The 22,370-nt window shown below is 41.9% G+C and overlaps 2 protein-coding genes across 12 annotated transcripts in view; one reads left to right on the forward strand and one right to left on the reverse strand.

Annotated features, from left to right (window-relative positions):
• TNFRSF17 (TNF receptor superfamily member 17) overlaps positions 1-22,370 on the reverse strand; it is a 130,717-nt gene that overhangs the window by 76,638 nt on the left and 31,709 nt on the right. For 8 of the 9 annotated variants that reach the window (XR_003508649.1, XR_003508650.1, XR_003508651.1 and 5 more), the window contains one exon: positions 260-391. The gene's annotated coding sequence lies outside the window, so the exon portion shown is untranslated. Of the gene's footprint in view, positions 1-259; positions 392-9,451; positions 9,692-22,370 lie in introns of all 9 variants that reach the window. The other variant, XM_027527177.1, reaches the window with a different exon arrangement.
• Positions 11,342-22,370, forward strand: part of GSPT1 (G1 to S phase transition 1) — a 29,553-nt gene continuing 18,524 nt past the window's right edge. The window contains exon 1 of one of the 3 annotated variants that reach the window (XM_027527174.1): positions 11,342-11,361. Coding sequence is in view for 2 of the 3 variants with exons in the window: in XM_027527172.1 (XP_027382973.1) it covers positions 11,684-12,032 (349 nt within the window). In the remaining variant the exon portion in view is untranslated. Of the gene's footprint in view, positions 11,362-11,416; positions 12,033-22,370 lie in introns of those variants that run through there. The other 2 variants (XM_027527172.1, XM_027527173.1) reach the window with 2 other exon arrangements.

Genomic DNA, 22,370 nt, shown 5'->3' on the forward strand with positions numbered 1-22,370 from the left:
CGTTGACCCTGGCCCCAGTTCCGTCCTGAATTCTCCTCTGCTCAAGCCCCTTCATGAATATGCATAAACCCTTACCGTAAAACTTTCCCAATTTAGTTGTTCAGGGAGACATTGCTTAGAGAAAGATGCCTGGTATCTTCTTTACTTGTGGCAGGTAATAAATCTTTTGGCTTGATACCTACCCAGAGGTGAACCCAGTTTTTCGGGTAATAATATCACCATCATCATCATCATCTGTAGTAATTCAATCTGTCCTTACCTTTATATCTTGCACAGTGCAATCTTGTTTATGTATTTGTGACTCATTGAGAGCCCTTTTCTCTGCTTCTTTTCTGTTTGATGTCAGCTCTTAGGTAATTTCATTCCAATGGGCCATTTTCATTGATCTAGACTTTAAAAAACAAAGAAATATCATTAAATTTGGTGACAGTGTGTCACAACTGAGAATAGACTAAAAACCTCTGAACAGGACTCTGTAAATGGGCAAACTGTACGGCTTGTGAATTAAATCTTAATAAGCTGTTAAAAACAAACACAACACATAAAATGAGAAAGTCTAGCCAAAGTGCAGAACCAATCAATTTATCACAGTGTTTGTTGCCAATTTTGACAAAATGTTTGCTGGGTGAGGAAATTAAAACAAGCCACGTATTTTCTGTTCATTATTGCTATCTGGTTCCAAATTTCTATCAATAAGTCAGAGTTGACTGTACTTAGCAAAAACAAAATGCTGGCGGGGGTGGGGGCAGGGATAAATTAGGGGTTTGGGATTAACATATACACAGTACTATATATAAAATAGATAATAAAGGATCTACTGCACAGGGAACTAACTATACTCAGTATTTTGTAATAACCCAAAGGGAAAAGAATCTGAAAATATAGATAGATAGATAGATAGATACACACGTACACACACTCACACACTTGAAACTGACACATATTTGTAAATCAACTATACTTCAATTTGGGGCTTCCCTCATAGCTCAGTTGGTAAATCATCTGCCTGCAATGCAGGAGACCCGGGTTCGATTTCTGGGTTGGGAAGATCCCCTGGAGAAGGAAAGAGCAACCCACCCCAGTATTCTTGTCTGGAGAATCCCATGGACAGAGGAGCCTGACAGGCTACAGTCCATGGGATCGCAAGAGTTGGACACGACTTAGCGACTAAACCACCACCACCACGATACTTCAATTTAAAAAAATTTTTAGGAGGAGAATTCCCTGGCCTTCCAGTGCTTAGGACTCCGAGGTTCCGCTGCAGGTGGCATGAGTTCTATCCCTGGTTGGAGAACTAAGATCCCACATGCTGCCAGGTGCTGCCGAAAAATAAATTTTTTTTTAAAGAATGAAAACAACTAGACCAGTGGTTCTCAAGCCTGGCCTCACACAGAAGCCTTTGGTGGAATGTACTTAAAAAGAATCAGTGTCCATGTTCCTACCCCAGACCAAGAATATCAGAATCTAGATATGGGTTGGGTTTAAAGTTTCCCCAGGTAATTTTCATCTGCAACCAACAGTGCAAGCCACTAGTTTAAGAGATCCATTTTCCACAGTGAGATTCCACTTCACACTCATGAGGATGATTATTATTTAAAATAACAAAACCAGGGTTTCCCTGGTGGTTCAGTGGTAAAGAATCTACCTGTCAATACAAGAGACACAGGTTTGATTCCTGATCCAGGAAGATCCCACATGCTCAGGAACAGCTAAGCCTGTGCACCATAACTATTGAGCCTGTGCTCTAGAGCCCCGGAGCTGCAACTACTGAAGCCTAAGAGCCCACGTTCTGCAGCAGGAGAAGCCACCACAATGAGAAGCCCGCACACCGCAACTAGAGAGTAGCCTCCACTCTCTGCAACTAGAGAAAGCCCCAGAGACAGAAACGAAAACCCAGCACAGCCAATAAATAAAAAGAAAATAACAAAGCAAAAACAGAAAACTACAAGTGTTGGTGAGGATATGGAAAAACTGGAGCCCTTGTGAATTACTGGTGAAAATGTAAAATGGCACAGCCACTGTGGAAAAAAAGCATAGCAGTCTTCAAAAAATTAAACATAGAATTACCATATGATTCTGCAATTCTACTTCTACGTATATACATAAAAGAACTGAAAACAGGAACTTGAGTAGATATTTGTACACTCATATCCAAAACAGCATTATTCACAATAGCCCACAGATGGGAGCAACCCCAGTACCTACCGACTGATGGATAAACAAAATGTAGTATGTGGAGACAATGAAATATTATTCTACCTTAAAGAGGAAATTCTGAAAAGGAAATAAATTTTAATATATTCTAAACATGAATGAAACTGGAGGACATTATGCTAAATTAAGTACAGTATTTGTCACCATAGGGTTCTATGAGGTATGTGTGTGTGTGTGTGTATGTGTGTGTGCTCAGTCATGTCTGACTCTTTGCGACCTAATGGACTGTAGCCCCCCCAGGCTCCTCTTTCCATGGAATTCTCCAAACAAGAATACTGGAGTGGGCTGCCATTTCCTTTTCCAGGGGATCTTCCCGACCCAGGAATAGGACCTGGGTCTCCTGTATTACAGGCAGGTTCTTTCCCTTCTGAGCCACCAGGGAAACCTAGGAGACATCTAAAGTGTTCAAAATCATAGACACAGAAGGCAGAATGGTGGTTGCCAAGGGCGGGGGGAGGGGAGGATGGGAGTTACTCTAATGGATACAGAGTCTCAGATTGGAAAGAGGAAGAAGTTCTGGAGATGGATGGGGGTGTTGACTGCACAACAGCATGAAGGTACTTAATGGCACTGAAATGTACACTTACAAATGGCTGAAGTGGTACATTTTTTATGTTATCTCTATTTTACAATAAAAACAGAGAGATCTCCTTTTCAAAAATGGGAAGGTGATCCAAATTCTGGCCAGTGACATGGGAGGAGATATCTCATAGAGAGCGTCTGAAAAAAGTTTCCTCATTCCTAGAAGAGGGCTGCAGGGTGAGATGCTCTCTCTTACTTCTCTGGGTGCATCTGGAACTCTCTCTTATCTGGAACCCTGCAGCCATCTTGGGGCCAGCCGGAGACTGAAGCCACCACCCAAGGCAGCAGACAGATGGAAAGATGTAGGTCACTGGTGATGTCATTAAGCTCCCAAACCAATGGACTAAGAAGTCAGTCCTATCTTAGGGTTTATAGTTAAGTAAGAAAATGCATTTCTTAAAGTTAAATTTACTTTGAGTTGAAATTTCTATAACTGGTTCTGAAAGGATCCTGACACTTGTATAATTATTGTTGGTATAACAAAAAATTGGAAATTACCTAAAAGTTTAGGGAAATGGGTGAATTTAAAAAAAGATGTATAAACATAAATGGAGTTATTATATAGTAGTTAAAGATAAACACATGACGTGAAAGACAGATTTTGCATATTATATGTAAATTCTAAATACAGTGTATTTTTCATTGACTTATACGTATATATATATATATATATATACGTATATATATATCTATCTTTAAATAGATGGATCTCATAGGGCTTCCCTGATACCTCAGTTGGTAAAGAATCTGCCTGCAATGCAAGAGACCCCAGTTTGATTCCTGGGTCGGGAAGATCTGCTGGAGGAGGCATAGGCTACCCACTCCAGTGTTCTTGGGCTTCCCTTGTGGCTCAGCTGGTAAAGAATCCACCTGCAATGTGGGAGACCTGGGTTTGATCCCTGGGTTGGGAAGATCCCCCAGAGATGGAAAAGGCTACCTACTCCAGTATTCTGGCCTGGAGAATTCCATGGGCTATACAGTCACATGTATATGTATCAGTAAGTTCAGTTGCTCAGTCATGTCTGACTCTTTTCGACCCCATGGACTGCAGCACGCCGGGCCTCCCTGTCCATCACCAACTCCCAGAGTTTACTCAAACTCATGTCCATTGAGTTGGTGATGCCATACAATCATTTCATCCTCTGCTGTCCCCTTGTCCTTTCACCTTCAATCTTTCCCAGCATCAGGGCCTTTTCCAATGAGTCAGCTCTTCGCATCAGGTGGCCAAAGTACTGGAGTTTCAGCCTCAGCATCAGTCCTTCCAAAGAACACCCAGGACTGGTCTCCTTTAGGATGGACTGGTTAGATCTCCTTGCAGTCCAAGGGACTCTCCAGAGTCTTCTCCAACACCACAGTTCAAAAGCATCAATTCTTCGGCGCTCAGCTTTCTTTATAGTCCAACTCTCACATCCATATATGACTACTGGAAAAACCATTGCCTTGACTAGACGAAGCTTTGTTGGCAAAGTAATGTCTCTGCTTTTTAATATGCTGTCTAGGTTGGTCATAACTTTCCTTTCAAGGAGTAAGCTTCTTTTAATTTCATGGCTGCAGTCACCATCTGCAGTGATTTTGGAGTCCAAAAAAATAAAGTCTGCCACTGTTTCCACTGTTTCCCCATCTATTTCCCATGAAGTGATGGAACCAGATGCCATGATCTTCGTTTTCTGAATGTTGAGGTTTAAGCCAACTTTTTCACTCTCCACTTTCACTTTCATCAAGAGGCCCTTTAGTTCTTCTTTACTTTCTGCCATAAGGGTGGTGTCATCTGCATATCTGAGGTTATTGATATTTCTCCCGGCAATCTTGATTCCAGCTTGTGCTTCATCCAGCCCAGCATTGCTCATGATGTACTCTTCATATAAATTAAATAAACAGGGTGACAATATACAGCCTTGATGTACTCCTTTTCCTATTTGGAACCAGTCTGTTGTTCCATGTCCAGTTCTAACTGTTGCTTCCTGACCTGCATACAGATTTCGCAAGAGGCAGATCAGGTGGTCTGGTATTCCCATCTCTTTCAAAATTTTCCACAGTTTATTGTGATCCACACAGTCAAATGCCAATTGATTACTGGAATAGTCAATAAAGCAGAAATAGATGTTTTTCTGGAACTCTCTTGCTTTTTTGATGATCCAGCGGTTGTTGGCAATTTGATCTCTGGTTCCTCTGCCTTTTCTGAAACCAGCTTGAACACCTGGAAGTTCATGGTTCACATACATATATGTATCAGCAATACATATACGTATATGTTACAAAGAGACAGACACAACTGAGTGACTTTCACTTTCAAATGTATAATAGTGGTTGCCTTTTTGGAGGGATAGAATGGGACAGAAGTGGGAGTAAAGAGGTAGCATGTACACTGGAATGTTCTATTTCTGATTTTAAAATATGAAACAAGATGATGATATTTTAAAAATTGACAATACTGGGATTGTATGTAGGTATGTGTATGCTTATGATTCTTTGTACTTTTCTATATTTACAAAATCCTCAAAGATTAAAAAAAAAAAAAAAAAAAAGCTTCCCTAATGCTACCCCTGGCCCAAACAAAATTAATTAAGAAGGACAGAAAAAAAATCTTTTGGTAAAGACTAGGGAACTTAAGCTAATGTCTGTAAAATTACAGGTGGGCTCTAAGAGTTCAGAATATATGGGGTGTTTTTTTGTTGTTGTTATATAAGAGGTTTTTTCATCTGTTTTTGTGGTGCCACACGGCATTCAGAATCTTAGTTCCCCAACCAGGGATGGAACCTGTGCCTTCTGCACTGGAAGCATGGAGTCTTAACCACTGGACCATCAGTGAAATACCAGTATGATAGTCTTTAACCTTTTAACTTTTTATTTTGAAGTAACCATAGGCTTATAAGAATTTTCAAAAACATTGCAAAAGGTCCAATGTACCGCAACCCCTTACATAACCATAGTACACTATCAAAACCAGGAAACTGTCATTGCCACAGTACAATTAAGTAGCCTCGACACCTTACTGGGACTTTCCCTATTTAACCTTTCTTTTGTTTTTAATGTCTTTAAGTTACAAAAGCAATTTGCTCATCGACAAATTAATGGATAAATAAGAAGTGGTACATCCACATAATGGAATAGTACTCCATCATAAAAAGGGATAAAATACCAATACATACTACAACAAGGAGATCAAACCAGTCAACCCTAAAGGAAAACAACCCTGAATACTCACTCAAGGAAGGACTTACGCTGAAGCTGGAGCTGCAATACTTTGGCTACCTGATGTGAAGAGCTGACTAATCAGAAAAGGCACTGACACTGGGAAAGACTGAAGGCAAAAGCGGAGGATGAGATGGTTAGGTAGCATCACCAACTCAATGGACATGAATCTGAGCAAACTCTGGGAGACAGTGAAGGAGAGACAAGCCTGGTATGCTTCAGTCTACAGGGTCCCAAAAAGTCGGACACAACTGAGCGACTAAACAACATACTACAACATGGATGAATTTTGAAAATAGTTTGCTAAGTGAAAGAAGTCGGACACAAAAGGTTATATATTGTATGATTCCATTTATATGAAATGACCAGACCAGGCAAATCCTAGAGATAGAAAGGAGATTGGTGAGTTTCAGGGGCAGTGGGGAGAGGAGATGGGGAGCAGGATCCTATGGGAATGAGGATTATTCTCACAACAGTTATGGGTTTCCTTATGCCATGATCAAATGTTTTGGAACTAGACAGAGGAGGTGGTTGCACAACACTGTAAGCTCACCAAATACTGCTGAATATCTTACTTATTTTAAATGGTCAATTTTATGCTATGTGAATTTCATCTTACTAAAAAAGCTTTTTAAAGCAATTTGCTTGTTGTAGGAAAATCTAAACATAAAGGTAAAAGTAAAAAATTATAATTTCTTTTCCCAGCTGCTCATCTCCATGTCCAATCCCATCCCACAAATATACCTTCCTTTAACTGTTTATTTTTTTAATTTTTATTTATTTTTTTAAGTTAACAAGGGAAGTCTTACAGGGAGGAGGTCTTTTATTTTTATTTTTTTATAATTGCATTGTATTTCTTTTTGGGTGTCCTGGGTCTTTGCTGCTGCACTGGACTTTCTCTAGCAGTAGAGACTGGGGTCTACTCTCTGCTTGCTGTGCCCAGGCTTCTCATTGCAGTGATTTCTCTTGTTGTGGAACACGGGCTTTGGAGTGCACAGGCTTCATAATTGTGGCATATGGGCTGAGTAGTTGCAGTTCTCAGGCTCTCTCGAGCACAGGCTCAGTAGTTGGGGCACCCGGGCTTAGCTGCTTTGCAGTATGTGAGATCTTGATCAGGGATCGAACCCATGTTTCCTTCAACGAAAGGTGGCTTCTTTACACTGAGCCACCAAGGAAGCCTTCCTTAACTGTTTATATATATATATATAAAACTCTCCAAACTTTAAAAAGCTTTATAGTATCCAGAGAGATACATATGTTTCCTTCTCTCCTGGAGGCTTACTGAGGACTTTATACCCACGTGAGCCAGGCAATGTTGTAGGTGATGGGAAACTCAATGGTGAACAAGACAGGCTGGAGGAATTAATTTTCTAGTAGGAGATGGGCAGTAAGCTTGGGAGTGAATGTGATTTTCAGTTGTGGTAAATGCTCTGAAAAAATAAAAGTGGGAAAGATGGTAGAGAGTGATGTGGGTTGGTGGAGGGCCAGGGTGGCTAGTAAAGGTCTCTGAAATGAATGATGGCATCTGAAATGAGTGAAGACAATTAGGGAGGTGAAGATCTATGGAAAGAGAATTCAAGACAAAGGAAATAAAGCTAAACATCTTGGGATTTCCCTGGCAATCCAGTGGCTAAGACTCCACCCTCCCAATGCAGAGGGCCCAGGTTCCATCCCTGGTCAGGGAACTGGATCCCACATGCTGCAGCTTAGAGCTCACATGACACAACTAAAGATTCCAAATGTTGCAACTAAGACCTGGCACAACCAAATACATTAAAAAAAAAAAAAAATACTAAAAGAAGCTAGGTATCTTTACAGAAATAAGACTGTATACTAGGCACAGTGATCCACTACATGTTTATACACGTATTAGATATCTCGCCTTCCCCCTTCTTTTTTTTAAAATTATTTATTTATTTATTTTTAAATTTTATTTTATTTAACTTTACAATATTGTATTGGTTTTGCCATATATCAAAGTGAATCTGCCACAGGTATACATGTGTTCCCCATCCTGAACCCTCCTCCCTCCTCCCTCCCCATACCATCCCTCTGGGTCGTCCCAGTGCACCAGCCCCAAGCATCCAGTATTGTGCATCGAACCTGGACTGGCGACTTGTTTCATATATGATATTATACATATTTCAATGCCATTCTCCCAATCATCCCACCCTCTCCCACAGAGTCCAAAAGACTGTTCTATACATCAGTGTCTCTTTTGCTGTCTTGTATACAGGGTTATTGTTACCATCTTTCTAAATTCCATATATATGCGTTAGTATACTGTATTGGTGTTTTTCTTTCTGGTTTACTTCACTCTGTATAATAGGCTCCAGTTTCATCCACCTCATTAGAACTGATTCAAATGTATTCTTTTTAATGGCTGAGTAATACTCTATTGTGTATATGTACCACAGCTTTCTTATCCCCCCTTCTTTACCATATACTATACGTGTATTTCCAAGTTGGCCTCATAGCTACATGTTATTCCATAATAGTGATACATCATATTCATTACACATGTACTTCCAAGTTGGCCTCATAGCTAAATGTTATCTCATAATATTGATACACCATCACTTACTTAGGGGCTTCCCAAGTGGTGCTGGTGGTAAAGAACCTGCCTGCCAGTGCAGGAGACACATGAGATCTGGGTTCAATGCTTGGGTCAGGAAGATCCCCTGGAGAAGGAAATGGCAACTCCACTCTAGTATTCTTGTCTGGAGAATCCCATAGACAGAAGAGCCTGGTGGGCTACAGTCCATAGGGCCGCAAAGAGTCCGACATGAGTAAGGTGACTTAGCCCGTGCTACATACATCACTTACTTAACTATTTCTCTGTTCATGGACATTTAGGTTGTTAACAGTTTGGAGCTATTTCCATATTCCAATTCCAGGGCCCTTAGGGTGATTCCTCTTGTTGTCAACTAACTTTGTGTGTGCATCACAGGGACTACCAGGTTGTCCTTGGAAAACTAACTCTTTAAGTTGAGAATCCTTTGTCTCAATAGCCCCAATGAGTGTAAAAGGGCAGTATTGTCCCAGATTCCCTACTGATTCCCCCATTCATTCATCTAACATTTATTAAGCATGTTTTCTATGCCAGGAATTATACTGAGCATTATAAATACAAAGAAGATGAACAAAAGATTCTAACCTCAAATTGCTCAGTCTTAGCACAACGATAATTATCAAGACACTGTAAATCAATTATATCTCATTTAAAAAGAGAAGAAAAAAAAAGCTTCTTCCTTTTCTGCTTGGAGCAGTATCTCTACCCAGGCAGCTTAAGGCTTTTGAAAACCAACAGAGTGGATTCTTTCCTGAATAATTATCCTATTCAGGGACATCAATGACATAATGACATCAACTTTTCTAAGCTGCAGTCTTTAGTAGTTTCTTCAATCTTAGGAAAAATACACCAAAGAAACTCTGCTGATGTAATTAGGTGTGAAGAACTAACCTATCAGAGTGATCACCCAGTGCCCTCAGGGTGATTCCTCTTGAAGTGTGGTATCCGATGACATGGGGTTGGAGAAGGACACTGTGGTTCACTATTTCAGTCAGCTGCTTGTGTTGACATTTTCTTAGGAGCAGGTTGGGGAGAGCAAATCTTGACTGTGAGAGCACATCAGGCACTTTATTTTGGATACATTGTATTTTCTTCTTCTCCTGACTCTGATTCAACAGCAAAGGTGGCCTCCTATATATAAAAGAAGGTCCGGTTTTTATATCAGTCATTGATAAATTCTCTGTAAACCTGAGGACAATCCACTTAACACCAAGTTTAAAGTGGAACATATAAGATTCAGTGGGGTCTTCAGAGAACTATATTAATAGGCTGTAACCGGAACTTTGTATTAATGAGAGGAATAAATCCTCTGTTAGGGGGGTGGAGGTGGAATTTAGGTCCAGAAAATTTCAGGGAACATGAACCACAGACCTGTCCAGAAGCTTAAATCCAGCCTCGTGATAATTGAGATTTCTGGTTTCTTTACATTTATAGGGTTCAACTTCCCAAGTGTTATGTGTTAAAGAAACAATGCAACCAGCAAGTTTGCTAATTTCATATTAAACACAATTTCAAACCACTTTAGAGTAGTAGTTGTTCTCAAAGATAACTGACAGCTTTGCTTTTGATTTGTCTCATTAGGCTGGGTCCTCTTTTTATCCTTAAAACAGACATTTAAAATTAAAATTAATATCTAGATTTGAGATCTTCACATAAGGTTCTTAAGAAACATTCTGTGTTCCTGCTTCTATGCCGTAATTTCTATTGAGCTAGTTAGTTGCACTCTGTCTAGACTTCTTGGAGAAAAATATCAACAATATGTTTTTCTCCGTCTTGGGTTCCGCAAGGGAGAATTATAGGAAAACTTAACAGGTACTTTCCTACTTCAAGCAGTTGGATCTATATATTTATCTTTTGCTTTTTTTTTTTTTTCCTTTTCCTATGTTTACCAAACAGTAACTGGCAGCAGCAGTCAATAAAGTACTTCGGGAAAACCTGAGCAAATTCGGCCATTCAAAATAAAACCACCTCACCGGAAGGTGTACAATGAAGCACAAAAATAACCCTGTTAGGTGGGACTAGCAGGTTACATCATGGAATATGGTAATCCTCTATTTAATTTACAAAGCCCTTGGCCGAGAGGAGGAAGGGATGGAAAAGTTTGAGTGAAGGCTTTAAATGACTAGTCATACAGACAGTGAGTCACTGTAAGTTTCCAGTTAATAATCCCCTCTGCCGGGCTGGGCTTTATGAGCCACAAAGCAGTTTAAATGGTAATGGCTCACAGTTTTATGGTTTCTTCTACCAAATGAATACAGAAAATGAAAGACGCCCTGAGTTGTCTTTGAAATGTAGGGCAAATTCTGACTGGGGGCAGGGAGGAGGAAGGTGGAAAGAAAGAGAACGAGGTAAGATGCCTGTGAGGCAGGGAACGGAGAGGGCTGGTGAAACGAGAAGGGAACGATTTTCAGGAGTTGAAGGCTTTTCTCTCCACCTTGGAACTGCTGTCCATTTTCCCACATTCTGTGCAGAACAGCACGGAAAAGACCACCCCCGCGACCTGAGAGGCTCGCGTTCCGCCGCCCCGCGCCGAGTCGCGCCAAGGTTCGCTCCCACCCCCGCCCCCACTCGGTGACAGGTGGGGCAGCCGTGAGGCAACCAGACCTCCGCCTCCTCGCGCTGCCTGCCGGGAGCCGGCGCCGCTTCCGGTTGCTCTCGGCCCCGAACTCCGACTCCCGTCGGCCCCCGGGAAAACCGCAGCGGGGTCCGCGCGGGCGCTGCCGGAACTCGTAGTTTCGCCTTCTGCCGCGCTTCATAAGCGGAAACGGGGTCGCCCGGGGCCGAGAACTACCGAGGCGAAGGTACGGGTGGCGGCGAGGGGTCAAACCGCGCCGGGCGTGGGGTTGGCGCTGAGACGGTCGGAGGTGGTTGGGGCTGGGTGGGTGGAGATCAGCGCGCACACACGAGGAGGGTAGAGTCGCCGCTGCCGCCGCCGCCGTAGTCGTCGCGAGTGCGGAGTCGGAACTTGAGCTGCCGCCGCGACGACGCCGAGGATTGTGCCGCTAGCCCCCGGCCCTTCTGCCTTGCCGCTTTCCTGGGTCAGCGCGGCCTGCTCCTCCCCAGCCCGTCTCCCCCGCCTCCATTTCCCGCCCTCTCTTCACCACACACACGGCCCCCCCGATCATGGATCCCGGCAGTGGTGGCGGTGGCGGCGGCGGCGGCGGCGGGAGCAGCAGCAGCAGCGACTCGGCGCCCGACTGCTGGGACCAGGCGGACATGGAAGCTCCCGGGCCGGGCCCGTGCGGCGGTGCCGGCGGCCCCTTGGCGGCGGCGGCGGCCGAGGCCCAGCGTGAGCACCTCAGCGCGGCCTTCAGCCGGCAGCTCAACGTCAACGCCAAGCCCTTCGTGCCCAACGTCCACGCCGCCGAGTTCGTGCCGTCCTTCCTGCGGGGCCCGGCCCAGTTGCCGGCATCCCCAGCTGGCGCCGCCGCCAACAACCACGGAGCCGGCAACGGCGCGGGAGGCCCTTCGGGTAAAGGGCCGGGATCAGCCCCCGGGACGGGAGGAAACCGTGCTGCGAGGGCTGGGGAAGATGGCCTGGGGGCCAGAGCCCACCTGGGACGGGGCCCGGGAGAGGATCGGGGGCGCGCCTCGCCCGGCGAGGGACGCGTGGCCGTGGGGCCGGGAGGCACGTGGGCCGCTGACAGCGGCGCCGGCTGTCCTGGGTGGGGCGACCTGGGGCAGGAGAGGGGGTCTGCGTGGGGCGACCGCGGCGGGGGGCGGGAGCAGGGTGCGGGGCGCACCGGTGGGGTCTGGGGTCGACCTCTCACCGCCCCCCGCAGGGGAGCAGTTCCCTGCTGGGAAGTGGGAACCGTATGGGACGGAGAGCGGGTCAGTGCCACGAGGCCTAGAAGCCAGGACAGATGGAGCCAGGAGTCGGCCGGATGGGCGTTGAGAGCGCTGAGGAGTTGGGGCGGACGAAAGCTCGCGTTTTACCTTCACCTTGGGCCTGGGCGAGAGAGCTTCCCCCGCTGCAATGCCTGTTACTGAAAGTGTAATTACGTTTTAAATGTCCACGGACCCCAACAGTCCCGACGGAATCCCAGGATGCATTGCAGCCCTGCCACCGGGCCGAAACTGTTGGCTGTCAATAGATCCTTAGCATTTTGTAAGGTTGTGAAGTAAACAGAGTGTCGCAAAGTTAGCGTTCTATACTTAACATTAAATTGTGTAGGAAATGACGTTGATCTGTGTGCCCTTTTTCTTAAATGGGACTCGGATTCTTCCCTTTAGTTGATGACACGTTTAGAATTTTTATTGCGTTAAAAATCGTTTGCCTCATTCAGGTTGCTTGGTGTAACTCATTCTCTTTGTTCTTGTGTCAGGAGTTAGTCTGTTCAGACACCTGAGCATTTGTTAAAAACTTCTTAGGGGTCATATGAAGTTTTGACCATGGCTAGTCGAGTGACTTTCTGTGACTTCAAGTTAAGTCTTCAAAAATCTCACTGTACTTAGGGGCTGCTTAGTGATAGTATGCTTTCAGGTACTGATTTTGTCAAGTGAGTGAACCTGATTCCTTTCTTTAGTTCTTTGTTGTCCTATTTCTTGGATAGGTAGACACTGTAAAAGTGCTGTAGGAGTTTAGTTTCTTAAGAAACTTTGCCTGCAGTTTTCTCTCTTGAGGCAAAAAGAGAGTTTGGGGAAATGCTTTTGGGCACACAGTTGGACTTAGTTATTTTATTGACTGGTATTTCTTTTACTTGTGTGAAGCCGTTGATGTTTTCCCTTTAAACAGAAGGTTAACTTTGCTTACTACTTTGGTCTACATAAACTTCTTCACTTACCAACTCCTAAAAGTGCCTAGTTCCCCAAACCTTATCATGCAGTTTGCTCTTATCCAGCCATTTTCTTTTTTGACCCTCACTTGTAAATCTGGAGTTAACTAGTATCACTGTGACTAGACCTAGGACTCTATTTCCAGCCTATGTAGCCATCAGCCAGTCGTCAAGGGATGGCAGTCGTTAGAGCAGTGGTCTGGAAGGGTGGTCATTCTTGAATGAGTAGGCATTGCCTCTTATGATGGACTGTCTTTTCTCTTCCTGATATTTATGTGCTGATGTGAAGTTTTACTCTTAATCCTTTCCTCTGTGACACTGCCAGAAGTTGGAGATGTAGAATGTGTAGGGGAGTGGTTGTTCCTACCTTAGGGATCCCTACATTATGGTCAGTTTTTTCTTCTTTTTTTTTTTTTAAAATCAGAAACCTAATTTGGTGTTACTGACTCTTACTAGCTGTTTCTACAAAATGCCAGTTAATATTTAAAAAACAACTCACCCATCCTCTGTAGGATGTCTATTTGGGAAAGAATGGATGGTCCAGAGTTAATGTGGCACTGTTGGATTGCACGTTCCAGCATAAATTCAGGCCCATAGATTATACTAGCATAAGAGCAAAGAACTGTGTTTGGAAGAAGCAGGGAAAACATTGACATGGCACTTAGGTTGAAATTTGTGAAGGGGAAGCCCATAAAGGGTGCAAGTATTTTTTAGTGAGGAAATCAACTGTAGGGCTAGCGTGTTGCTAAGTCATAGCTTCTGTTAAGTGTTCTTCTGTTGTTAGCTAAAAGTCAGCTAAAACTGGTGGTGGATGTGTTTTTAAAACTTTAAAAACTTCAGGAGAGCTCTTGAAGGAGTCTAGAGGAAGAGCGCTATCACGAACGACTTTAGTTATTTATGACTGCACTGGGTCTTCTTTCCTGTGCGCGGGCCTTCTCTTGTGGAGCAGGCCTGTATGCCCGCAGGCTCAGTAGTTGTGGTGCAGAGACTTACTTGCTCCACCTCTTGTGGGGTCTTCCTGGACCAGGGATTGAACCCAGGTGCCCTGCGTTGGCAGGCAGATTCTTAAGCACAGGACCACCAGGGAGGCCCAAGAATTGACAGCTTTTAAAATGTACGTGTATAGGATGAGTATCTGTCATTCTCCTGAAAGAGAAGGCTAGTTTTCTCTTTTTCTCTCTTCCTTTTTTTTTTTTTTCCTCCAGTGGTACTTGGAGCAACCGGTAAGGGGAGATGCTTTTGCACAAAAAGTCATCCACTTTAACTGGCAGGCTGCTGGTTAATCCTTATATCCAGCTATAGGATATCCTGAGTCACAGCTTGGGATTCAGTGTTGACCTTGGATCTCTGAAAATTTTTAACATAAGTTTCCAAAGAAATGATTAAGTAGAACCCATGTAAGTGTAATTACATGCAATTCATTTAAGTACAGTTCTCTCCAGATCCAAGTAAAATGGCTAAGTAATGGTCATTTAGAATCCTTCAGATGAATGAAATGTAGACAAGTGCTGTGTGTGCCAGAACAAACATTTTCTATAATCGAATGTACTTATTTTCGGTTCCAATTTGCACCAAGTTCAGGCTTTTTTATTGTTAAATGAGAAACAAGTTCACCAGTGTTCATCAGGATTGCTTGGTGTGTTTGGGCTGCTATAACAAAATACTGTAGACTTCGTAGCTTGTAAACAACAGAAGTTTATTGCTCAGAGTCTGAGATCAGGGTGCCAGCCTGGTTGGGTGAGGCTCTCTTTTCTCTTCTGGATAACAGACTGCTGACTGACTGCTTTCTGTGTCCTCCCAGGGCTGAAGAGGCAGGGGAGTTCTCTGGGGGCCTCTTTTATAAAGGCACTAATCCCATTCATGAAGGCTCTGCCCTCATGGTCTAAGGCCACCCAAAGACCCCACCTAATACCATTACTTTGGGCATTAGGATTTCAACATAGGGATTTGGGGAGGAACACAAAACAGGCCATAGAACTTGGCCAGAGCTTCTAAAGTAATGGCATAGAGTTCTGTCATCCCTCCCTCATTGCCTCTCAAAACTGCCATTGTGAAATGGATATGGAATAAAACCAGCAGTTGTTTAGTCACTAAGTCATGTCCAGCTCTTTGCGACTCTGTGGACTGTAGCCTGCCAGGCTCCTCTGTCCATGGGATTTCCCAGGCAAGAATACTGGAGTGGGTTGCCATTTCTTTCTCCAGGGAATCCAAGAATAAATCCATGTCTCCTGCACTGGCAGGTGGATTCATTACTGCTGATCCACCAGGGAAGCCAGTTAGTCCTTAGGAGGGGTTTAAGTCACTTGGTGGATGCTGTTATTCACTGAATTTTCCCAAAGGTGACTGACCTCTTCTGAGCCACCAGAGTAGAGAAGATACAGACTCAAAGTAATAGTCAGTTTTGTCCTGAAGGGCTCTTACACTTTTTTATGTTAAAGAATACCAGTTGACTGATAGTTAAGTTTAAAGAGATGGTAGATATGGTTGCCCCTTTGTTTTTCTTGTGACTGAATGCCTGCAGTAACAATTGTAATAGAAAGGACTTTTCAGATGAGACAGTGAATGGAGTAAGTGGGCTGAGAAGATCAGGTAAAGTATTGTTCCTGGAGGAGTATTTCTTTTCCTACCATGTCATACTGATTATTAGAGATCATTCAATTTTGGCTCTCGTTTCATGATTTTACATGTGGAGTGGCTCAGGTGTGGGGGTTCAGGAAACAAGTGAGGGCATCCACTAAGGCCGCACCATATTGAGCAACTGTTTCAACTGTTAGAAACTTTGGGAATAAGTTTGATTTTTTATTTATTTGGCCACGTTGCCGTTTTGGGATCTTATTTCCCCCTGCAGTGGAAGCATGGAGTTCTGACCACTGCGCTGCTAGGGAATTCCCATGGGAATTTTAGAGCAGGTTTTATTCACTGCTTTTTTTTTCCTTTTGTTTATTTTTTGCTTTTTTTCTGGAATTGTACTGCATAAAAAGATGATGAAAACATATCATGGCATGTTGGGAAATATTGTAGAGAACAGATTTTTAGCTTTGTTTTATTTGCTGGAGAGGAAATGTCTTAAAGTGTTAAAATAGTGTTGTCTTTCTAATTGGAGAGGAAGGAATGAAAAAGAGATTTGATCATCTTTCCTGAAGAGTTAGCTGAATTGGAATGGAATTTTTCGAGATGTGAATCTCTGGTTTTGCTCAGGTATGTGTATGGCAGTTAATGAACAGACATTGCCTGCCTGCAGAAGGCAGGATACTGTGCTAGGCCCTCAAAGTGATACCACCAAGATGGATAACTGATTCTCAAGGAGTCCAGAAAGGGATCAGATGATACCCAGTCTACTCTAATGGAAGACCCTTCATGATAAGAGGGCCATACACAGAGTGCACAGAGAGGGCTTTCAAAGCTGGGGAGCACCGTTCACAGGTCCCTTTAGATAATTTCACTCGTGTCACCCTAATCATAAAACCACAGATTTGTTTTCTACTAAGTGTTCTCTGTGAATATCTGAGGTACAATTAACATAAAATTCACCTTTCTTGTGTTTCTGGACTTCAAGTTTCCTAGGAATTTGCTAGAGTACCAGTCATCTTTACTTGTAAGTAAGTGTTAGTCGCTCAGTCACGTCCGACTCTCTTCGACCCCATTGACCATAGCCTGCCAGGCTCGTCCATCCATGGGATTTTCCAGGCAAAAATACTGGAGTAGGTTGCCAGTTCCTTCTCCAGGGGATCTTCCAGACCCTCCAGACCCAGGGATCAAACCCGGGTCTCCGGTATTGCAGGCAAACGCTTTACCATGTGAGTTACCAGGAAAGCCCACTTCTAAGTAAAGACTTGTTTATTTCGTATTAAACATGGGTGAGTTACTTTGATTCTGGCTCCTTATTTACAATTTCATCATTCAATTCACAGTTCTTAAAATTTTGAGAGAAGTTAGATTTTGGCTACTTGGTTGTTCTGAGGTCCTCATACTCCTTTTTTAGCTGTCAGTTGATGGTTCATACTGAAACTTCTTAAGAGTTTTCTTCCTGCTGTTGGTAGATTTTAACGAAGTGTGGCTGAGCTACAGATATGTTGTTGGTTTTTTCATAAATGACTTTGTTCTAAGGAAAGGTTAGTTGTTACATTACTACTCCAAGTTAAACCAGTCCCCATCATACTCTCCTTTCTAGGTGAGAGGAACAGTTCTCAAGGATTTTTTGAGCTAGCCTTGTCTGAGAGTGGTCAAACCTAATTCCAGACCATATTCTAAGTAATTGTATTTCTCTTCACTTGAAATAAAAAAAGCATACCTTAGCAAACTACTATGTATAAAATGACCTACAAGGATATATTGTATAGCATAGAGAATTCAGCCAGTGTTTTATAGTAATTATAGAGTATAACCTTTAAAAATTGGAATCACAAAAAAATAAATTTTTAAAAAAAAATTGTGAATCACTGTGTTGTACATCCAAAACTTATACAATATTGTATATCAACTATCCCTCAATTTATTTAAAAAAGTATGTACCTTAGAATGTCATCAGGTTGCCTGTTTCTGTGGAACTCCAGTAGGAGTTCTTATAGTACTACTGAGCCCATCTCCTTTGTGGTGGTTGGTTTCACGTGCATGGTATTCTGTTATCTTTGTACTTTTTTGTGGTATCTGAAATTAAATATCTCATTCTTTTTGCAGCAGATAGTATATAAATTATAAAGACTATCTTTTAGCATTGTTTGAAAAATAGAGTAGAACTTAAGTTACTCTACAGAAAAGCCTGTTCAGATTGATATGCTTTAGTGACTGAGTAAATAGGTTCTTCAGAATGTTAGGACCAGAGATGACCTGGCAGTAATAATAAGAGATGTTGAATGAATGCCTGAGGTCACTCACAGGTTTAAGGACACAGCTGAGTCTAGAATCCAAATTTGCCAGTTGCTAATTTAGTGCTCTCTACCACACCATGCTGTTTAATAATGACAAAAAAAAAAAAGAGCATGCCCAGAGCTAATTACTACAGCCAGCATGGATCTTCTGAGAAAGTGGTCCTGGAATTTGCCTTTCTTATATTTCATTCTTAAAAGTTTTTATAATCATTATGGGACATTGAAATGCTTATTATAATAATATATTCATTGAGCAGTTACCACTTGGTTAAAATGCCCTTCACAACAACGTCTTGAGGTATAGATACTGATGACCTGTTTTTACAGATAAGAAAATTAAGTTTCAGAGAAGCTAAATAAATAGGGGACGTGACATCCATGAATAAATGGAGGAGTTGGGATTAGAACTTAGATCTGATTTCAGAGCTTATCCTAGCAATAGTAAGTCCATTAGTTTTTCCTTGTAATTAGAAGCTAAACAGTCTTTTGGCTGAGACAGTTTCAAAAATGGGGCTTATGAGTTTGTGCACCACGGCACTGTCTCCATGTTCTTTCTCAGCAGTAGCTGGGTACACGTCATAAGTAGGCAATGCTCTAATAATTTTTTAAATTTTATTATTTTATTTTTTGGCTGTGCTGGGTCTTTGTTGCTGTGCAGGCTTTTCTCTAATTGTGAGTGGAGGCTACTCCCTAGTTACGGTTCAGGCTTCTGATTACAGTGGCTTCTCTTGTGGCTCACGAGCTTTAGCAGTTGCAGCAAACAGGCTCAGTAGTTGTGGAGTGCATGGGCTTAGTTCCCAAGACCAGTGAGCAAACCTGTGTCTCCTGCATTGGCAGGCGAATTCTTTACCACTGAGCCACCCATGAAGTATGGCAATGCTCTAATTTAAAGTAACATTTTGAAATTATTTGAAACACTTTAGGAAATGATATAAAGTAAACAGCTGTGATCACCACTATCTGTAACATTGTGCCTTTTTATTTTTAGAGGGTTAGGTAGTTAAGGCAAAACCATGGACCCTTGTACATGTTCTGCAGGCTTTTCTTTCTGATACCTGCCTTTACTATTTTCCAGTGTTGTCTGGGAGAAAATGCCTGAGCTTTTGTGAGACCATGTGGTCACCTGTGTGCCAGAGAATTTTAGTTCCTTACTCAAACTGTTCTTTAACATCTCTTGGATATTGTTTCTCTAACTCCCTTAGAAAATTGGCACATATAAAATTGTTCTGAACCCTACTGCTGAAGTTAATTCAGTAAAAATTAGGTGTGTATTTATTCTATACAGTACACTGTGCCAACCTGTGGAGACAAAGTAGAGAAAAAAGTCTCCTTGTTTCAGAAAACCAGTCATTCTAGAAGTCCATAATCTCCTAAGGAACAAGAACTAAGCTGTGGGTGTGGGTGGATCTATAATTGAAAGAGGGTCATATCTTAGAGGAGTCAAGAAGCCAGGTCCTTAGCTCTTCAGGTGGAAAGTGGTTGGAGAATAGGGCAAAGTGGAAATCCAGATAAGGCAAGTTCATAGGGCAACTGAGGTCACTCCTTTAGAGGAGCCAACTGTGCACATGTGGGTGTTTAATTTTAAAACTAAAATCTAAAATGCAGTTCCTTAGTCACAGTAGCTACCTTTCAAGTGCTTAAGAGCCACATGTGGCTAGTGACTATCATCACAGCACAGATGTTTCCATCATTGTAGAAACTCAGACAGAATCATCACTATTCCTCAGATCCATGCAGGTAGGACACTTGTTACTTCTGTGACAGCACTGGAGTCGTTTTTATTTTTCTTTACTGAACACACCATTTAGCGTAAAGGAGGAAGATATTTTACTTAAGATGGCATTATAAATAGCTGTTTTAGTGTATAAAGGGGATTAGAGACTGGTTTTATAGCTAAAGCAGTGCAAATTTAACTTGCTGATTTATGAAATAGATGAATTAAGCACTTTTTGAGAATTGGTCATCGTTTATGTTTAAAATATGTAGCTTAAATTAAAACATAGCTTTCATTACCTGCCACATGTATGGTCTTGACTAACTTGTGCTGTCCTTACTTGTAAGCTGGCAAAATAGGAGTTGCCACGGTGAAGTCCTTTGATCCATGATTGTATCTTTAAATTTTTTTTATATTAAAAAAATCTATATAACATAAAATTAACCATTTGAGAGTGAACAATTCATGGCATTTAAAACATTCTCAGTGTTGTAAACCTGTCACCTCTGTCTAGTTCCAAAGCATTTTCGCCACCCCTTCCCATTCCCCTTTCCTTCCAGCTTCTGGTAACCACCAGTCTGCTTTCTGCTCTCTGGATTTACCTATTCTGAATATTTCATGGAAGTGGAATGGTATAACATAGGACATTTTGTGACTGGCTTATTTCACCATGATCATATTTAACTAGCAGTTTTAAGACCCAGATTATCATCTGTGTTAAAACACAGGCAGTACTGTTGCCTGGCTGTCTTTTGGTCAAGTCATGTTTAAAAAATTGTAATAATTTCACCACAATTATTAGTTTCTCCTTTTAACTTAGGGTGTGGCAGTTTTAATCACTTGTACACTCTGATAACCTTCCTACTTTATTAGAATTATTCCTTCGAATACTCGATAAGAATGTGTGTCTGAACATGGAGACACCATTGGAATATATGAAACCATAATTTCATTCCTTGGGAGGGTTTTCTTCTCTTTCACTGATAGGTATGAACTGTGCAAGACTTGAGAAATCAAGCGCTAAAAATCCTGTTTGCTAACCATGAACAAATGACTTTGGGTCTAGTAGAATTCTAAGCCCAGGATTAATAGTAGCCAGTAAAATCTGGATGTGATGTGCATTGTGAATAAGACCAGAGTAAAATGAACAAGAAGGGCTTACATGAATGTGTAAAGCCTGGGTACAACGATATTGAGAAGCTTAAATTTAAGGAACATCTTGTTATATGTGATTTTACTGCTTTATTAATTCGAAAAACATCAGTTTGCAAATGTCGCTAGCATTATCAAAAAGTTTATAACGTCTTCTGTGGTCTGAATGCATATCATTAGGTGTATATTAAGCACTTGATTGCTTTTGGTACTTTGTCTCTAAGCTTTGTAAACTTAAGACAAATATTCCATAAAAGTAAGACACCTTGAAAAATAAAACCATGAACAGATTTTGCATTATGCATCCATGGCGGTGAACTCATTACTGATGTCACTGTCAGGAGAAGTGCCTTACAGCCTAATGCATATGTTGTGTATTTCTAAATTTAACAGTTGGTTCTAGAACTAGGTGCTCAGGTGTATGTACTATTTCATTTTATAAAGCTCAGTTGCAGTTTGGGTTATCTTACTAAGTGACAGGAGAGTCTACTACACCAGTTATCTTAGTCTTTTCCTGCCTTAGAATATATGTATATCGTCATTTATTCAGTTCACTTTTTCTGAGTCATTTTCAACAGGGGCCATCTGAATGTTAGATGATAGTTGTCTATTTCATAGGGTTTTCAAGGGAATTAGAAGAGACACGGGTTAGCACATAAGGGCTCAATAAAGGTTAATTGGAATTAGGGTAATTTGCCACCAACTCCCTCCTTACCTCCAGGACTTGGGGAATGCTTCTTAATCCCTGTCTAGACCATAATAGACACTCAGTACATGTTAGTTGATAGAATTGATACTCAGTCCATGTTAGGAGGTAGAGACTCATTTGTTGAATATCTAGGTGCCACGAGTTATTTGATAACTAAACAAATTATTCTTTCATTTAATCCTGTCTGGCAGATGGCATGTCATCTTCATGACTCCAGTGAAATAACTGTATCTGAGAACTAACAAATGACAAGCCAGGATTTCAAGCCAGGAATCAGCTCAGTTCTGTCCTTTTGCTACTACCCTGTGCCGCCTCTTCCATCCCTAGGGTGGCATATGAACTTGACTTTTTCTGAAAATTGAGTAATTTTTCCTTATCTTACCTGTAAACTTTTCTTAATAGGAAAACAAACAAAAAAACCCACTAATCTATATTATATCTGAAGTACAATTCCTTTTACTTTGTGGACTGAGTTCAAAGGATTTTTCCTCCCAGTTCCTGTTAAAATACCCTGTTAATCACACAGGGTGGGGTCATCTTAGACTTTTCATTCTTCCTCCCTGTTCCTGTCAGATCTTTGCTCCCTTTATCT

Source organism: Bos indicus x Bos taurus, chromosome 25 (assembly GCF_003369695.1).
Source record: "Bos indicus x Bos taurus breed Angus x Brahman F1 hybrid chromosome 25, Bos_hybrid_MaternalHap_v2.0, whole genome shotgun sequence".
In the NCBI taxonomy this organism is placed as follows: Eukaryota; Metazoa; Chordata; class Mammalia; order Artiodactyla; family Bovidae; genus Bos; species Bos indicus x Bos taurus.